The sequence below is a fragment of the Trichechus manatus genome, unplaced genomic scaffold (assembly GCF_000243295.1).
Source record: "Trichechus manatus latirostris isolate Lorelei unplaced genomic scaffold, TriManLat1.0 scaffold00142, whole genome shotgun sequence".
NCBI classification, from domain to species: Eukaryota; Metazoa; Chordata; class Mammalia; order Sirenia; family Trichechidae; genus Trichechus; species Trichechus manatus.
The window spans coordinates 7,231,444-7,250,035 of record NW_004444078.1 but is presented as its reverse complement, the minus strand read 5'-3'; the positions used below and the strand labels follow the sequence as shown (position 1 = coordinate 7,250,035).

The 18,592-nt window shown below is 37.7% G+C and overlaps 1 protein-coding gene across 1 annotated transcript in view; it reads left to right on the top strand.

Annotated features, from left to right (window-relative positions):
• The first annotated feature begins 3,599 nt into the window (after positions 1 to 3,599).
• The window catches only part of FSIP2 (fibrous sheath interacting protein 2), an 80,603-nt gene continuing 65,610 nt past the window's right edge, over positions 3,600 to 18,592 (top strand). The window contains exons 1-8 of the mRNA XM_012558164.2: positions 3,600 to 3,698; positions 4,064 to 4,189; positions 8,358 to 8,519; positions 9,210 to 9,299; positions 10,372 to 10,511; positions 11,727 to 11,868; positions 12,303 to 12,413; positions 18,324 to 18,450. Coding sequence (XP_012413618.1) covers positions 3,600 to 3,698; positions 4,064 to 4,189; positions 8,358 to 8,519; positions 9,210 to 9,299; positions 10,372 to 10,511; positions 11,727 to 11,868; positions 12,303 to 12,413; positions 18,324 to 18,450 — 997 coding nt within the window. The remainder of the gene's footprint in view (positions 3,699 to 4,063; positions 4,190 to 8,357; positions 8,520 to 9,209; positions 9,300 to 10,371; positions 10,512 to 11,726; positions 11,869 to 12,302; positions 12,414 to 18,323; positions 18,451 to 18,592) is intronic.

The window sequence follows — 18,592 nt, the reverse complement described above, 5'->3', positions numbered from 1 at the left end:
AATTGGAGCAGAGGAAAAAGGTACTTCCCAGAGTGGGAAGGGTTATTTTGATCCTGCACTGTAGGTTAGATTCTTGCACTTAACTTTTGCAGATCCAGCGCCACTTCCCGTTGATTCCAGAGGCTTGTGCAGACTCTCTGCTGCTCAGTATCTCCCAATGTGGAAAACACAACCCAAGCACTACTGCTTGCCTCGTCCTGCATGTGCTGGCTGATCCAGCCTGCACGGTGCTGGCCAGGTCAGGTCTGGCAAATCCTCACTGCTTCTGAACTCTCTCTCCCTCTCCCTGCCAGTCAGTCTGACTTCCCAAATTTGTCTTTGATGTTTAGGGCTCCTAGATTTTCATACATAATCAATTCACTTGTTTTTTGGGGTCTTTGTTGTAAGAGGGACCACAGGAAGTGTCTGACTACTCTGCCATCTTGGCCCCACCTCCCTGGACCTAAATTTTCTTAATGTTGTCTCTTAAATGTCTCTCAGATCCATTCTTCCCTCCCATCCACATCCCTATTACCACTGTCTCATTGTTTCAGAACTTAACAGATTCTTGTATACATGATTACATGTGTCTTAGGCTGGGTTCTCTAGAGAATCAAAACCAGAGAAGTATATATATATACATATATATGTATATATATATACACACATACACATATATATGTACACACACATATATAATAGAGAGAGATAGAGAGATTTATCCCAAGCAATTGTCTTATGCAGTTGTGGAGGCTGGCAAGTCCCAAGTTCATGGGTCAGGCATCAGGCTGGAGGTTTCTCTTGACTCATGTAGCTGCAGGGGCTGATGAACTCAAGATCCACAGATCTGAAGGAATGTTGTTGGCCCATGGGCTGTGAAGGCTGAAAAATCCCAGATCGGCAGGTAAGACAGCAGGCTGCTGGCCCAAGTCCCAAGAATTAGAGGTCAGATGATGATGAGCCGAATGCAGGATCCAGAGCAAAACAAAAGCCAGACAGCTTTACCAGAAAGTCCACATATATTGGATGCAGGCCACACCTCCAAGGAAACTCCCTTTCAACTGACTGGCTGCTTATAGCCGATCTCATCATGGAAGTGATTGCATCATTTGACAACTGCCAAACTATGTCATAACTGCCAAACCACTGAGAATCATGGCCCAGTCAAGCTGACATACAACCTTAATGATCACATCATGAAGTCTCCCAGTCTTCATGTATTAGTTTCCTACAGCCTGCTAACACCTTGATTTCAGCCCAGTGAGACTCAGTTTGGACTTCTGACTTACAGAACTGTCAGGTAATAAATCTGTGTTGTTTTAAGCCACTAAGTTTGTGGTTGATTTGCTACAGGGCAACAGGAAACTAATACAGGGACCAAGTCACAGAGGCTGTTACATGCTTTGTGTGAAGAATTCCTGAGAGAAGTTTGAGGTTTAACACAGGGAAGAAAAATGGTCAGTTTGCCATCAAAGATCTTTGATAGCAAACTAAAAGATGGATTATTGGGGTAGGTGGTAGCAGAAAGATTTTATAAGGCTGTGGCAATGGTACAAGGAAGAAATGATGAGTGGCTTAATTGGGAGAGTAATGTAGAGTTGGATAGGAGAGGATAGATTAATTTCATCAAGATTGAGGGATTAACTGAATGAAGAAGTGAGAAGAAAATGATGTATCTAGAAGCACTCCCCAGTTTCTGCCTTAGGTAGTTCATGGTATTGTCACTAAGACAGGAAATGCAGGAAGAAGAATGAGGCCTTTGTTTTGCCCTGTTTTGGCAAAGGGATGTGTGTGTTGAGATTTAAGTATACTGAATTTGAAATACTGTGGGACATCCACGTGGAAAACTACCAATAGACTATATCCCAAGGCTAGAGTTTTGAACTTAGAAGTTTGGTTGTGCAATGGCTAAGCACTCGGCTGCTAACCATAAGGTTGGGTTGGAACCCACCAGCTGCTCTAATGGAGAAAAGACCTTGTGATTTCCTCCTGTAAAGATTTCAAGCTAGGAAACCCTATGGGGCAGTTTTGCTCTGTCCTACAGGGTCATATAAGTTGGAATTGACTCGATGGCACACAACAACAACAATCCCTGGAGAAGGACATCATGCTTGGTAAAGTCGATGGGCAGACAAAAAGAAAAGAAAGACACTCAGTGAGATGGATTGACACAGTGGCGGCAACCATGGGCTCAAACATAGCAATGACTGTAGGATGGCACAGGACTGGGCAATGTTTTGTTCTGTTATACACAGGGTCACTATGAGTAGGAGCCAACTTGAGAGCAGGCACCTAACAACAACAACAACAAAGCATATGTGTAGTATTAAAACAAACATGGGTGTCCCACAATCATTTCAAATTCAGTGTACTTAAATCTCTACACACACATTCCTTCACCAACACAGGGCAAAAGAAACAAAGGCCTCATTCTTCTTACATTTCCCATCTCAGTGACAATACCATGAACTATCTAAACCAAAAACTGAGGAATGCTTCTAGATAAATCATTTTCCCCTCACCCTTTCATTCAGTTAATCCCTAAATCTTGATGCAATTAATCTATCCCCTCCTATCCAACTCTACAGCAGATGTTAGAGTGCATTGGCCAAGAACACAGGCTCTGGGACCATCACCTAACAGTGACTGGCATTCTTCCTCGATCTTTGAAAACAAAGAATTATAGACAAGGATGTTATAAGGATTAATTGAGGTGGGTGTTTAGCACAGCACCTGGAGTTAGTAAATTCTCAGTAAATGGTAAATATTACTAAATGGTCTAGACATAACAGAGAAGAGCAGTGGGCCACAGAATCTATGAGGCTAAGTTCAAACTACTGACAAGTTAGTCTCTCTTCAAAGTTCTCAGTCTAATTAGCTCCCCCTAGGCAGCAGCCATGTTTTATTCACTGCCATATCCTCAGGTGCCTAGCACAATGACTGGTCCAGAGGAGGCAGACACTTTATCAATGCTGAAGAAGAAAAAGAGGGAAATGGGAGAAAGAAGGGGAGGCAGAGATGAGGAGGCAGGAGGAGAGAGAAAAGTGAGCAAGAAAGGAAAGACTAGAAAAGGGAGGCAAGAGGAAGGCAATGAGCCGAGAAGTAGTCAATCTATGCTATGTGGGAATGGCTTGACAAGCTGTTATGGGAAGCCTGGGAGGGAGGTGGTCACAGTGTGAATAACAGGGAGAGGTAAGTAGTAAGCAAGACCTCTGGCCCTAGAATGGATGTTTGTTGAACTGAACTATAGTTCCCCAGGGGGCCAGAGGAATTAGGCTGCTACCAACCGACAAAGCTTTATACATTCGGTTTAAATGACGGGCGATGGTTTCACAGAGAAATTAAGTTTGGACTGTGGCCCTCTCAGGCTAGGCCCTTAGGATAGATTTCCCCAACGCGGAAGCGCTCAAGCTCTATAGTTAAGGGCACGGCGTAGGCGGGAGCGCGAGCGGCCACCCTTTCTGGGGCCCCCACTGTTCCGAATCTGGAACGCGAGAAGGTGGGGCCTCGGGGACACCGGCACTGGTCATTCTCGGTCCGGACAGGACTGAGGGACAAGGAAGGGGTGCGAGGGAAGGCGAGAGAAGTAGGGGCAGGAGGTCGGGAGACCTGGGCCGGCCATGGAGCTGTACCTCAGCGCCTGCTCCAAGGCTGCCGACGCCGCCGCCACCAAGACGGCCACCAGCAGCCTGGCTACGGACAGCCAGCAGTGCGGAGACGTGAGTGGCCGCTGACTTGGCCTCGTCGTCCTCCGCAAGGCCGCAGGGTCTGGTTTGCAAGGCGGGAGGGGAGGGGACTGCGGTAGAGGAAGGAGCGGCGCTTAACCGTCCGGCTCCGGCGCCCTCGTGTGGTGTCGCCTGTGGCTCGGGCTGAGCTGGTCGCAGCTGGTTCTGGCCGGTCCAGAGGCGAGTTGGTGGTGACCTACGAAGCGAGAGGTCTTCACGGGTGTCCAGTGGGGTGTCCCTTCAATCCTGAGTATATGATTCTTAGGTTTACTTTACTTGGACGTATCGGCCCGTTGAACTGACCTAAAGTAAATGAGTAATTCCTAACAAGACAAAAACTCTCCAACTGTATCTGACAGGGCGCACACAGAACCCACTTTCCAGGGATTGGAGCTGCTGAACTACTGGATCTACCTCTTGGGGTCAAACTGCCGGTGATCCCAGGAAGCAACACTGTATTCTATACTACGAGTTTAAGTGAAAAGGTAAACGAATTTTTAATTGGTTTTCACTGATTTTCGTTGCTTATTTCTAATTGCTGTTAAATTCAGAGGCTACGTCGGGAAAGTCCATTAATGGAATTTGCATTGAACATTTACAGGAAAAAATTAAAGTCACACTAAACCTAAGGTGCTGTTCAGGGTAGGTATCATACAATTCCATGTAGTATGGTATGGGCAGAATTATGGGGCAGAAAGTATAGATTTTTGATCCTGTCTTTTAATTTATAACTTAAGGAAACTGTTTTAAGGTTGCTTTATAATAAAACTTGATATATACTCATTTAGTGAACTTTTGCTTGGAACACGTTTGATTGAAAGATGACAAGTTATCAGTGGTGGCTGGCATTTAAATTATGTTATGATTTCAACCCATAATAACTCTTATTACAAAACACTTCTATATAAATTGGTTTTGAGCCAAATTCTATTTCACACATAAAGCTAAAAAAAAAAAAAAAAAGTGGAGTTAAAATGAGTTAATTTGTTTAGTACCTTAACCTCCCTTTCTGCCCCTTCGAGGAGCCTCTAAAATTTGCTCCAGCCTCTTCACCCATTCTTTTCTCCACCCCAGAGCCTCAGCTTCTTCAGATTGGGGTCTTTTATACCTAACCATATATACCATGTTAATTCTTCTGTGCCTTTGTCCCCTGGCTCCCCAAACCTGGCATAGTCTTTCTTTTCTCTCCATTCTGTGAATTTGAAGTTTTTCAAGATCCTTTCTAAACTATTACAGACCCCAGTTAATTTGTCTTTCCTTAGAATTCCCATTGCCCTTAGTTTGTAAGATCTCATTCAACACTTAATCATACTGGGTTGCAGTGTGTACTTAAGTTCTTAATGATTTTAGTCTTCACCCTGCCAGCCCCTAGCCTATCCAGCCTTTGGCTAACTAGTCAGTGCTGAAAGTAGTTTAGTACATTTAACCACTAGCACAGTGGTTAAAGTTCTAGGCTGCTAACCCAAAGGTTGGTGGTTCAAACACCAGTCACTCCACAGGAAAAAAGACGTGGCAGCTTGCTTCCATAAAGATTATAGCCTTGGAAACCCTGTGGGGCAGTTCTGCTCTGTCCTGTAGGGTCACTATAAGTGGGATCAACTCGCTGGCAACAGATTTTTTTTTTTTTTTGTGGGGGGGGTTGATTAGTTGCTTTGATCGCTATCGCAAAAAGTTCTCCAAGAAAGAAAGAATTCTGAGTGACCCCTTTACCCTTCCACTTTCTATGATGTCATTAGAAATAAGTAGACAATGTCACCAGATTGGTATTTAATACTTGCCTAGTAAACATGATTTCTTAAAGTTTTGTTGCTGGTATAATATAATTTCTTTTTGAAAACCAATCTGTTTTGTTGTGTTAAAGTAGAGCAAGCTAACTAAAGATATAACAATCTTACACAAATTGACTGAGTCACACCCACACAAACTAGCTTTCCTAAAACATGCTTAAAAGCTATTCCATTACTACTGATATCACTACTCTTTCCTGTATTTTCTTTCTTCCTCAAATATATTTTGTTTGCTGTAATGCCATCTTTTCTTCTCTGTCGAACATTAGTTCATTTATGAACTACTATTTTCAGATGTTCTCTCTACTCTTTATTACATTAATTCCCCCCAAACAAATGTATTCATTTAATTGTAATAAGGCACAATACTAGTTTCCTGAAGACTGACTTTGTGAGATCCTTCTTTCTCTTTCAGGGTGATGATCTGATGAAGTAATACTTTATATCTACTTTTTTAGTTGTTTTTTTTTTTTCTTTAAGGGAAACCAATTATTTTGATTGACAACGGAAGGGCTACACTGGCTATAATGAATGAATTTGTTAAAAGGTATTCTCTACCTACAAGTCAATAGCCCAAGTTTGATCTTGAGAAACATACACCTGTCATAGTATAAAGTCAGCATCTAAAAGAGACAATCTACTCCTTGTCTCATGATTGTTGATTGTTTTCCTTCCAGGAAAGATAAGGGTTTTCTATCTGGTCCAGTGATCATTTCTATCACTTAATTAAAACATTGCGCTATGGGATACCTTTCTACTTTCCCTGGAAGGCATTGATAATCAGGGAATCCAGCTTCCTGATTTAGACCCCTTGGGAGGTGTCATGGATTGAATTGTGTCCACGCCAAATATGTGTCAATTTGGGTAGGCCATGATTCTCAGTGTTTTGGCAGTTACATAATGATGTAGTTTGGCAGTTATGTAATGATGTAGTCATTCCTCCATTTTATGATCTGATGGAATTATATGTTGTAAGTCCTGGCCTCTATGTGTTAATGAGGCAGGCTTAGGTTATGTTAATGAGGAGTAGGTTAATGAGGCAAGATTAGAGTGGGATGCTACACCCTTTCTCAGGTCATAGCTCTGATCTAACATAAGGGAAGTTTCTCTGGGATATGGCCTGCATCATCTTTTATCTTAAAAGAGATGAAAAGAGAGAGAAGGGAGCAGAGAGAGGACGTCAGTACCACCAAGAAAGAAGAGCTGACAGAGGGAGAAAGCCTTCTTCTAGAGCTGGTGCCCTGAATTTGAACTTCTAGCCTCCTTAACAGTGAGAGAATAAATTTCTGTTTGTTAAAGCCATCCACTTGTGATATTTCTATTACAACAGCACAGATAACTAAGACAGGAGGTATTAGCATCTGGTGTTAAGCAAGAGGTCAGAAACTTGCCAAGGAAACTTTTAAAACTTTTAAATGGAAAAGGAAAGCCAGCATCCTATCTTGCTCCTCCCATCTGCCCCTTTGCCCACATAAAAAAAAGCATTTTCCATCTACCTTGCCAAAAAAAAACCAACCCATTGCTGTTGAGTCGATTCTGATTCATAGCGACCCTATAGAACAGAGTAGAACTGCCCCATAGGATTTCCAAGGAGTGGCTGGTGAATTCAAACTGCCGACCTTTTGGTTAGGAGCTATAGCACTTAACCACTACGCCACCAGGGTTTCCAGGCTGAACACAGAGATCACAAAATGGTACCTGCAGCAGGTCTGGTTTGGCGCACAGTGTTGTGTGTGAGTTTAAATTTAATCAGATGCCTGCAAACGGCAGGTGCTTTCTGGTTTCCCACACCCCTGCCTATTCCTGCTGTGTATCACCCTAGCCAGTTCCTGCTATGACATTACTTTGGATTTAAACTTCCATTTTTCTGGTCAAGCAAACTTAAAAGAAAATAAAAAGAAAGGATACAAAAGCAACACTAGGACAACTTCCACACCTACTCCTTTCCCCCACTTTTTCCTTCTCAAGGGTTCTTCCATAATCCATTATCATCATCCTGCTGTTGAAAAATGGGCTAGGAACTTAAATCACAAAAGACTTACTTTGGTAAAGTTTTAATTCACAAATGAGATTAAATAACTCAGCTGTTTTATCTAAAATAAAAAAAAATATAGAAACATGAGTATTAGCTGGGTTTTTTCCTCCTTTTATATGTCAATGGCTATTGCATAAGGTTGTATTTGATCTTTACACATATAGAGAAAACTCAGTATCTATAAATATTTTTTATAATTTGTTCTTCAGTATGTTGAACTGTATAATATAGATTTTCAATTTTCTCCTTAGTGTGGTACTCATAGATTGTTGGGTTGCTAAGACTTCAAGATACAATAACGCTTCAATCCACAATCTTTAACATTTAAATTTTACTTCCGCAATCTATTGTTAAAGTTGTTTCCGTGAATCATAGTGTGAAATTTCCTATTATGTTTCTTCAATTTCAGATGATTGATATAAAATAATCAAAATTACTATTATCCCTTTATTCTTTGATGCAGTGCCTTGACCTGGGGGGAGGGAGAGGAAAAGGAGAATCCTAGCATTGATTTTATACGTGAAAACAAAGTATATCCTCTTCCCTTTCTTTTTCTCTTTGCTTTTCTTCTCTGGTTCCCAGCCAGGGGCTGATGGGGATCAGTTGAGGAACTAACTGAGTGAGGATGGGTCTTTAGAATAGGGGAAGAGAGGAATGGAAAGACAGTTGTTTGCTCAACCCAAATCTTTATGTTATTAGTTTTTCCCCATTTCAAATTCTTCTTGCATGTTTTATTTTCATTGAACATTCTAGTCATTTCAGTAAGTTAATGTTTAAAAGTCAACGTTCATTAATCGTATATTTTTAATATTTTTGAATCTGTTTTTGCAGCTTTTTCGACCTTCTTATGGTTTTAACCTGACTGATCCTTATTGTCGACTTTTGGAAAACCAATATAAAAGTCTCCATGATCCACATTTAAGAGCATACTATAAACGTAAAGATATCCTGAGGAGGTTAAAGAAAGGTGGCTACATCACCAGCAACAATAAAGTGCGTTTAAGATTACTTCTTGTTGATCAGTGAAAACCTTCAAGACTTAATATAAGCTTGCTTCTATACCTCACCAAAGGGACTGTATCATCTTTTAGTTGGTTATGAGAGGATACTTAAATGGCATTTCCGTAACATACTCAGTATTTGGGTCAAGGAAATTAGGCAATTTTTATTTCTAGATTAAACTACATCTTTTTTCTTTGATAATATCGAGAGATGATTATCAAATGATTTGAGGATTTAAAGATATATAAATAATTTTTGCAGCTATAACATAGTCCTCTTTCTCTGTCTCTAATGTACACTTATCAGGATTATGCCCCATATAGTTTTTAGAAACTTGAGACATAATGGAAACCTAGCAAAATATTCTTCTTGATAGAATACATTCTTACTGGGGATAAGCATCATTATTACATTGGTATTTTATTTTAATACCAAATTGTTCATACTAAATCCCTTATTATGGTGTAAGCCATATTAATAAAGAAGTAATACTGTGATAGAAATTTCCTGATAACTGGCAATCATAGAGGTATACTGCTTGAAAATTGTTAACAAAACATGTTAACATGTTATTTTTGATACCAACTATATTATTAAATGTATGTTTTTCTGTTTTTTCTCTGGAGAGTAATGTCTATAATTGTTAAATATTTATATTCTTTTTTTGTTGTTTTGTTTTAGATTGTATGTTCTTTGAGGGAATGGAATAAGTACAGGCAATATCTTACCAGTTTAAAATTAGACTTTGAAAGAAACTATGTAAGAGAACAAGTAAGTTAAATACTTAAATTTACTTTCTTTACATAGGGTTTGGAAGAAAGGTTTGTTTCTGTGTAGAACATTTTCTTACAATATTCTGGCCTTTAATTACTGAGGTAACTAATCGAATAAGATTTTCAAATGAAAATTTAGAGCAAGAATAAACAATATTTAGGGTTACTATATTGGGCCAAGAAGAGGAAAGGGACCAGGTCATCTATTAATATGCCAAAGGTAACTGAGATAATTCAGTAATTAAATTGCTACTCAGGTGTGTTCCTACTCTACCTGAGCTGGGACCAATAGGAAGAATCTATTGCAACAGCACAATTTTAAGCTGGAACCCAAAACAGCTTGAGTGATAGAGAGAAAAACCATAAATAGCTATAGTGTCCTACAAGTGTCTCTGAGAACATGTACACTGTGTGTTTGTGCATTCACACGCTTGCACCTGTATTCATTCAGTTAAAAAAAAGTTGGTATTAAAGGTGAAGTAGAATAATTAGGTATAGAATGAGTAGGTATAGATAGTGGCTTCCTTTTGATTTGTGACTTAAAGGGGTGTGTGTGTGTGATGCATGTGAATTCATATTTTAGGATCAAGAGAACTGGGTAAAAATGAGAAAGGTGTGCATATGTCTGTGTGTATAAATTTATTTTCTCAGGTGAAGAGTGTTGGGTAAAAATGAGAATACTTCCCTATACTTTTAAATGTTGTATACTTCCCTCCATTTCTTCTTTTTTGTACCTATAGATTTTTCTCTTCCATTTATCCCACAGTTCATTTCATTTTAGAATGGTAGAAAGATCAAATGAAATAGTTAACTTTTATTTTCAGAGAGAGATCTTTATTTTGGTTGTTATCTGAAATGGATTTAAAAATAGACTTAAAAGCAGTTAAATAGAATTAACCATTTATGAAGTATATGAATTTTACTGAACCCTAAATATAAAAAAGGCATATCAAAAGACAGTTTTTTTGGAAAATGTAAAAAAACATTTTCTTTATATAAACTTATCTACACACAAACATGCATATATATGTGTGTGTGTGTGTGTGTGTGTGTGTGTATTTTTTTTTTAGAAAATGCTTGCAAAAAGAGTAAACAAACTGCAGGAAAACAACCACATCCCAGAATGTTTTAATGTTACACAGTTCCAAAATTGGTTGTTACATGAAGGTACCCAATCTATTAAGGACCAAGAACGGTTAATAAGGCACAGGTAAGATTGAAGTTAATGTATATTTTATGTACATATCATGGGTTAAATAAGTTGGAAAAATACTAGAAATAATTGAAGGCAAGATAAAAGAGTAGTAGACACTGTATGATTCCTTTATATCCCTATCCTTCCCAGTGTGGAGAGGAAGGAAGGGAGACCAATAGATATAGGAACTGGAATCTTGGTGCCAAATCTAGGCAAATCTAGGAAGGGCAATTTTTACCAGAGATGTCAGGGTTACCGGGAGCTCAAGGGCTAAGTTAAACTGATGGAAAAATCAGATCCAAAAATTTTTTCACAGTAGGAGAATGGGAGGTAGGGAAGATGTCTTTAGCACATGCCTCAAACAACAGCAGTTTCTTGGGTTTCATATTTAAGGGCTGACAGTATCAAGTATGAAGAAGTCAGTGTTAAGGTATTTGGTATAATTTTATCTAATGCCAGTATAAACTGTGTTGTCTCCAAGAAACTGAGCTCATTCAGGTATTGACACGTGCATGTTCAAACATTACCATTCTGTGGCCAAACCCATTCCTTAGGAGGTAAAGGGATGAGTTACAGTACTTTTTTCTTCCTCCTTCATCAGGGGGTGGGTGGTAGGTGGTGAAGGATAGGGCTGCTCTATTACCTAACTTTTATATCTCATGATGTAATTTTATGATACTGCTGTAACACATATTTACCTACTAGAGGTTCAGACTATAGATGGGAGATCTGGTCAAGGACTTGTAAATTACAGAGAAACACAGTATCCATCTTTTTCTTAGGAAATGTAAATTTACTTTTTGTTTCCAGATTTGAAGTCATCACTTCAGTTGATTTAAGCCTTTTTTGCAAACTCATATTTCTAAACCTGCTGAGCTATGAATACTTACTGTGTAAAATGCTTGAAGTCAGTCTGTTTCACATTTCACCATTGTCTTGGCCATAATAACCGATACTTACTTAGCAGAGATGGGATCACCATGAGTTGAATTGACTCAATGGCAACTTTTTTTTAATAGCAGAAAGATCTGTCTAATAAGTAAAACGTGAGTTGGTGGTTCAGTCTGGCTTAAAGGTCCATGAACAGGAGTGATTTAAAAAACAGTGAAATTCCTGTAGTTCAAGAAGTAAAAAGCAAGCAAGGAGGTGGTTTGGGAATATTGAAACAGTTAATGCCATCATAAGGGAAACACCCAATTCACCTTTATCAATATTTGCACTTTTACTTAGATATTTGGATATGATAAGTAAGGAATTAGAACTACTTGAGCGCACAGCAGAAGAGCAACGCCAGCTCCAGAGAGATAAAGAAGAAAGGCGAGAACGGGAATACACAAGAAGAAAACTTAATCTTCGTAGAAAAATTGAAGAGGTCAGAGTTAACCATTAAAATATTGAGAGAAAAAGTGTATATAGTTATTTCACTTGTACATAATTTATGCTTCCCTTCATACTGCTTGAAGTTGTTTCCGGTCTAAAGAATTTACCGTCATTAATCTTTTGTCACAGTTATAGTATACAATTTGTTACATAAAATAATGGGGCTGATAATTCAACCTATGTATCTGAGCCAGTTTCTGCTATTTAAAGTTTTAAAATTTAGCTTTAGTGAAAAAATAATTATGTAGGAATGCAGTAAGATAAGAAAAACCTTTTCTAAACCCAATGTATAACTTTCATTGTGCTTGAACGGATTTTTGTTAGGCCTTTGACTTGTTCTAATTTGTTGGTGGGTGGTGGACAAACTACAAAAATATTATTATGAAAGAGAACACACACTGAGTACAATAATATTGTGCTCTCTAGGAATGGAAGGAAAAAGAGATGTTACTTCTGACAAGGATTGGAGAAGATGTTAAAAGAGAAGCTAGAATTGAGGAGCAGCGTCGTAAAAGCAGAGAAGAGAGTGACAGGAAGGTAGGGTGAGCTTTGACCTCTAATTTGAGCTATTAGAGAAGAAGCTTTTGCTATTTTTGATCTTTCAAAGTACACCTTATGAGCTGACAGTGGACCAGTTACTGGAAATGGTGTACATTCTATAAACCTTAAAGTTATGAACATGCTGTTTTAACCATAAAATACAAAGTACTGCCCTATTTGATATAACTACTTTTGACTGTTATCTTCATACTCTAAACTGTACTTATAATTCCTATAGAAAAAATTTTTAAAAAGAACTGATTAAGATTTTCTTAGAACCAGAAATTCTTGGTAAAAGTTCCCAACCATACCCCACCAGTTAACGGACTAAATATTTTTTAGCTCAAATTTTTTAAATATCAAGTAATGTACAGGTATGCATCACTTGACATCCACGATATGGTCTGTGAAATAGAACTTTATGTGATTTGGACGTTGTGCAAATACCATATTATATACAGGAGAGAGTCATTCAGGACGGCTACTGGCATACAGGGGACTGCATCTCCACTGCTATGCCCAGGGACTGCATGAAAAGTTTGCCTCTGCTGCCACTGGGCCTGCATAGTCGCTGCCTGGCCCCCACCACAGCGTGCACTCAGCCAGCTCCCTTCTCTGCCTTCCTCCTTGCCTGCCTTCCCTGCTCCCCAAATGGGCTGCCTGTCCTCCCCGCTTCCTGTTCTCTTTCCCACCACCACTGCAGCCTGGAGCAGTCAGTGGCCACCACCACAGGAGGAGCTGAGGTCTGGGCTTAGGCGTGACATGCATGGAGCCCTGGCTGAGTGGGGCAGTGGACACGTGGGGCATCCCCCTCCTCAGCTCCGGAGGCATCAGTGTGGTCCCATGCTGAGGCTAGTGTGATGGGACAGGCAGCCCCAGCTGGGTGCCGAAACCCCTCCCCCTGCCACCCCAGGCCAGAGATAGGATCTATAGTACTTAGTAAATCCGCTACATCCCGTTCTGCTGATCAGGATTTCTGAACTCTGTTATAACCTTATGGGACCAAGGGTATATGCCATCGGCTGTTGCTCGAACAGACACTATGCGGTGAACACCTGTATAGTATTTTATGATTTAGAATGTAAATTAATATAAAGAAAAAGAGTAGTCATCTGTAAGTCAGCTACCACCCTGTTTTTTGGTGTGCATGTGGGCATACACACACACAGACACGCACACACACTTGCATAATGTTTCTATGAATATTTATTCCAATAAATATATACATAAATAATGTTATGCATTGTAGTCTGTTTTTTAGACTGCTTTTTAATTTAACAAAATATCATTGACAACTTTCTATGTCGATAAATATTGATCTAAAATAATGTCATAATTTTAGATAGTTTATTGTTGACAAACCTGTCTGTAAGATTTACATAGTTAGATTATATATACCACTGTTTAACAATTTTCTAAAAATATTGGAAATTAAAGTATGTTTGATTATCTTTTTTTCTACTTCTGTTAGTGTACCTTTTAGTGTTGTCAGGGACTTCCTGCTTATATGGTAGACTGCTTATTCCATCTGACTATTGTTTTCTAATGTTTAGATTTTCACCACTTTTTTAGTGGGAGTCTTCTCCATGCCTCGTCTTTTTGCAACACTTTCCTACGTAGCTTTGAAGATACCTGCTTTCTGAGAGCTAAAGAATGCCCCAGGTTGCTCTTGATTTTTGCCTGATTCCAATTACTATGCAAGAAGTCCTGCTACAATTTAGTGGAGACTAGTGCAACGGACCAAAGTGTGCCACTGGGAGTGTGCGTTAGACATGGCCACTGATTGTAAGCAGAGTATTACCACATTCTGCTTGAGCCATGTTAATGGCAAAACCATTTGAATCATTGATGTTTCCAATTAACTTGTCTTTTTTTAAAAAAAAAAAAAATCTTGTTTTAATCTGAGAGGCTTTCAATCCCTTTGTGTGTATTTTTAAATCATTGTATATCTTTTCCTTTAAGATTTGGCATAATACAGATTTTCACTCCAAATTATATGCTTAAATTACAGTTGTCAGAATCTCTAGATTTTGATCATGCATCCTATAACACATTGTTCATGATATTTTTATTTATCCTGTCATTCTATTTCAGACTTTGCTTGATTGCACTGACTAGAACCTCCAGTATTATGCTGAGTGGAAGTCCTGAGAGTGGACATCCTTGTCTTTTTATTGATCTCAAGGGGAAAGGATTCAGTCTGTCACCATTAAGTATAATGTTCTCGTTGCTGTCGAGTTAATTCTGACTCCTAGTGACCCTATAGGACAGAGTAGAACTGCTCCATAGGGTTTTCAAGAAGCACCTGGTGGATTTGAACTACTAACCTTTTGGTTAGCAGCCATACCTCTTAACCACTATGCCACCAGGGTTTCCAAGTATAATGTTATCTGTAGGTTTTTCGTAGATGCTCTTCATCACGCTGAAGAAATTCTCTCCTATTCCTAGTTTCGTAAAAGTTTTTATCAGGAATAGATGCTGGATATTGTCATGTGTTTTTCAGTGGGTATATTGAATTGATATATACATATTAAAATAAAACGCATTGCAATTGAGTCTATTTCGACTAATAGCCACCCTATATATTTATGGTTTATTGTTATATTGAGTAGCAGCAATTGATTTTTGAATGTTAACTCAATGCTGAATGTGTGGATAAACTCATTTGATCAGATTGTATTAGCTTTTTATCTACTATTAAATTCAATTTGCTAAAATATTGTTTAGGATTTTGCATCTTTGCTTATGAGAGATGTTGGTGTATAGTTTTCTTGTTTGTAATGTCTTTGTCTAGTTTTGGTATCAGGGTAATGTTTACCTCATAAAATGAGTTGGGAATAATTTTCAGGAAGAGTTTTTTAGAATTGGTATTATTTCTGAAATGTTTTATAGAATTCGTCAGTGAAGCCACTGGGCCTAGAGTTTTCTTTTAGTGAAGATTTTTAGCTACAGATTCAATTTCCCTAATAATTATAGGTCTATTCAGAACATTTATTTATTTTTAAAAGACCTTTGATAGTTTGTGTATTTTAACTAATTTTTTGTTTCATATAAATTGTGGAATGTATTGACATAAAATTGATTATAATATTTCTTTATTATCTTTGAGTATCTGTATACTGTAGTGCTGTCATCTCTCTCAGTATTGCTACTGGTATTTTGTGACTTCTTTTTTCCTGATCATTTTGGCTAGTTCTTTTTTTCTTTCCTTTTTTGTTTGCGTTTTTATTGACTTTCTCAAGCTTCCAACTTTTAGTGTTAATGATTTTCTGTGTTGGTTTTTTGTTTTCCATTTCATTCATTTCTCTTCTGAGCTTTATTACATCTTTTTTTTCCTGCTTACTGTGGGGTAACTATAAACTCTTGTTCTTCTTGTTTTTTAGATGGGAGGTCATTAATTTGAGACCTTTCTTCTTTTTTAATATAGGCATTTAGTACTATAAGTTTCTCCATAAGCACTGGTGTATCAAGAGCCCATAGATTTTGATATTCTATGTTTTAATTTTTGTTCAACTCAAAATACTTTAAATTTCCCTTGAGTTTTTCTTTGACAGATTAGTTTAAGGACGGAGTAGGACTGCCCCAAAGGTTTCCAAGGAGCAGCTGGTGGATTTGAACTGCTGACCTTTTGGTTAGTAGCCGAATGCTTAACCAGTGCACCACCAAGGCTCCTTTAATTGAGGCATTCAGAGCATTTATATTTCATGTGGGTAGTTTTAAGTCTGTCACCTCACTATTTGTCTCTTTTTTGTTCTCTCCTTTTCCCCTTTCTTTGGATTTACTTTTTATGATTCCTTTTTATTTCCTTTGTTGAATTATTAGCTATAACTCTTTGTTTTGTAATTTTAGTGGTTGCTTTAGGGATTATAATATATATCTTTAACTTACTAGGATCACTCTTGAAGTGTTATTATACCACTCTGCCTGTAGTATAAGAACCATATGATATTATACTTCATTTCCCCCCTCTTGTCATGTATGCTATTTTTATCACACATTTTACTTGTGTCTTATAAATCCCTTAATACGTTATTAATTTTGTGTAAACAGTCATTTATTTTTTAAAGAGATTTAAATAGTAAGAAAAGTTGTATGTGTTTGGTTATGCAGTTACCAATTGTGATGCTCTCATTCCTTTTTGTAGATGCATATTTCTACCTAGTATCATTGTATACTTCTCTCTGAAAGGCTTCCTTTAAAAGCATTTCTTTTTCAGTTGCTCTGCTGGTGATTAATTCTTTCAGCTTTTGTACAGCTGAAAAATCTTTATTTCACCTTCAATTTTGAAAGATTTTCTCTGGGTATAGAATTCTCTGTTGACTTTTTTGTTTTTTTAATACTTTAAAGATGCCGTTCCATTGTCTTCTCTATATGGTTTCCAACAAAAAAAAATATGCTGCCATTCTAAAGTTTTTCTCTCAGTATCATAATTTTTTTTTTACAGTGACTTTTAAAATTTTCTTTTTATAATTGGTTTTGAGCAATTTGATTATTTTCCTTGGTGTATTTTTATTTATGTTTCTTGGGCTTGGGATTTTGGAGCTTCCTAGACCTGTGAATTTATAGCTTTTATCAAATTTGGAACATGTTCAGTCATTGTTATCAAATATTTCATTTACCCCCTCTCTCCTCTACTTCAAGGACTTTAAGTACAGATCTATCAGGCTTCTTGAAATTGTCTCACATCTCACTGATGCTCTTTTTATTTTTTTCTTATTTTTTCTCTTTCAGTGTTTTTTTTGGATGGTTTCTCTTGCTGAATTCACATTAGTTTATCTCTTCTGCAATATCTCCTCTGCTGTTAATGTGTCCATTATATTATTCATCTCCCATATTAAAATTTTTATTTCAGTCCTTTTTATATCTTCCATGTCTGTTTACTTTGTAAACTTATGCAAATGCAGGTATGTATTTAATGCTAGCATTTGTGTAATATCTAGGTTGATTTTGACTGATTGATAGACTCCTTTTTGTAGGCTGTATTTTCTTGCCTTTGTACATGGCTGGTATTCTTTGACTGGATGCCAGACAATGTAAAGTTTCCTTTTTGGGTACTGAATATTTTCATAATCTTATAGATATTCTGCAGCTTTTTTCTTGGATATAGTTAATTTATTTGGAAACAGTTTGATCATTATAGATCTTGCTTTTTAAAATTTTCTTAATGGTTTTTTAGAGCTGTGTTTAATCTGGAACTAATTATTCTCTACTACTGAGGCTAGACCCATTTTAGTATTCTACTCAATGCCCTGTGACTTACAAAAATTTTCCAGTGTGACTGGTGACAGTTGCATGATTTCCAGCCCCATGTAGGTTACAAGCATTGTTCTCTTTAATTCTTTAGGATGATTCTTTCTGTGACCTTGAATATTTTCCTACTAATGTTCTGATCTGTTCCAGGCTAAATACACTATGGACTCCTCTGAGAATATCTGAATTTTTTGCTCTGTGCAATTCTGTCCTATATGATACACCCAGAGATTTACAAAGAGAAGTCACATTTCATGAATTTTATGTTTTACCTGTGGTAGACCTGGTTGACTTTTGCATAAGTCACTCAGGAATCCTCCAATTAAAGATAATTGAGAAATTGCCTAAACTCACTAGGATATCCATGGATTGAGAGACATTATCTGATCTGAAGGTGAACCAATTTCCCGAAGGTGTGCAGTGAGATAAATTACATCTAAGTGTTAGATATAGTCTTCTTCGTGTTTGACCATAAATGGGAATTTACCCCTTACTGCCTCCACCCCTGAATTTGTACTCGGTGTTATCCTACACATCTCAAGACAGGAGTGATTTCCAGTGTACTGTCATTTCCAATATACTGTCACATTTTGAATATGTTCTGTATTTCTAAATGGATAGTTGGTACTAACTAATATATTTTCTATAATATTTTAGAAACGAGCCCTTCTAGAGAAAAAAATGGCATATCATTTACAAAAAATGCAAGAGATTGGTGATAGAAGAGAAGAGATGGGAAAAAATACATTTGAATATAGAGGACAAGATGGAACATATTATGAATGTAAGAACATTGAAAGACAATGTAGCTAAGTAGAAGATGCTTTTTATGTATTTATGTGTTAGTGGCTTTTGTAAAACTCCTCTGTGTGCTTAATGCTTGCTGCCTGCTTTGTGCCAGGCATTGTTCTGGGCATTTCCTTATT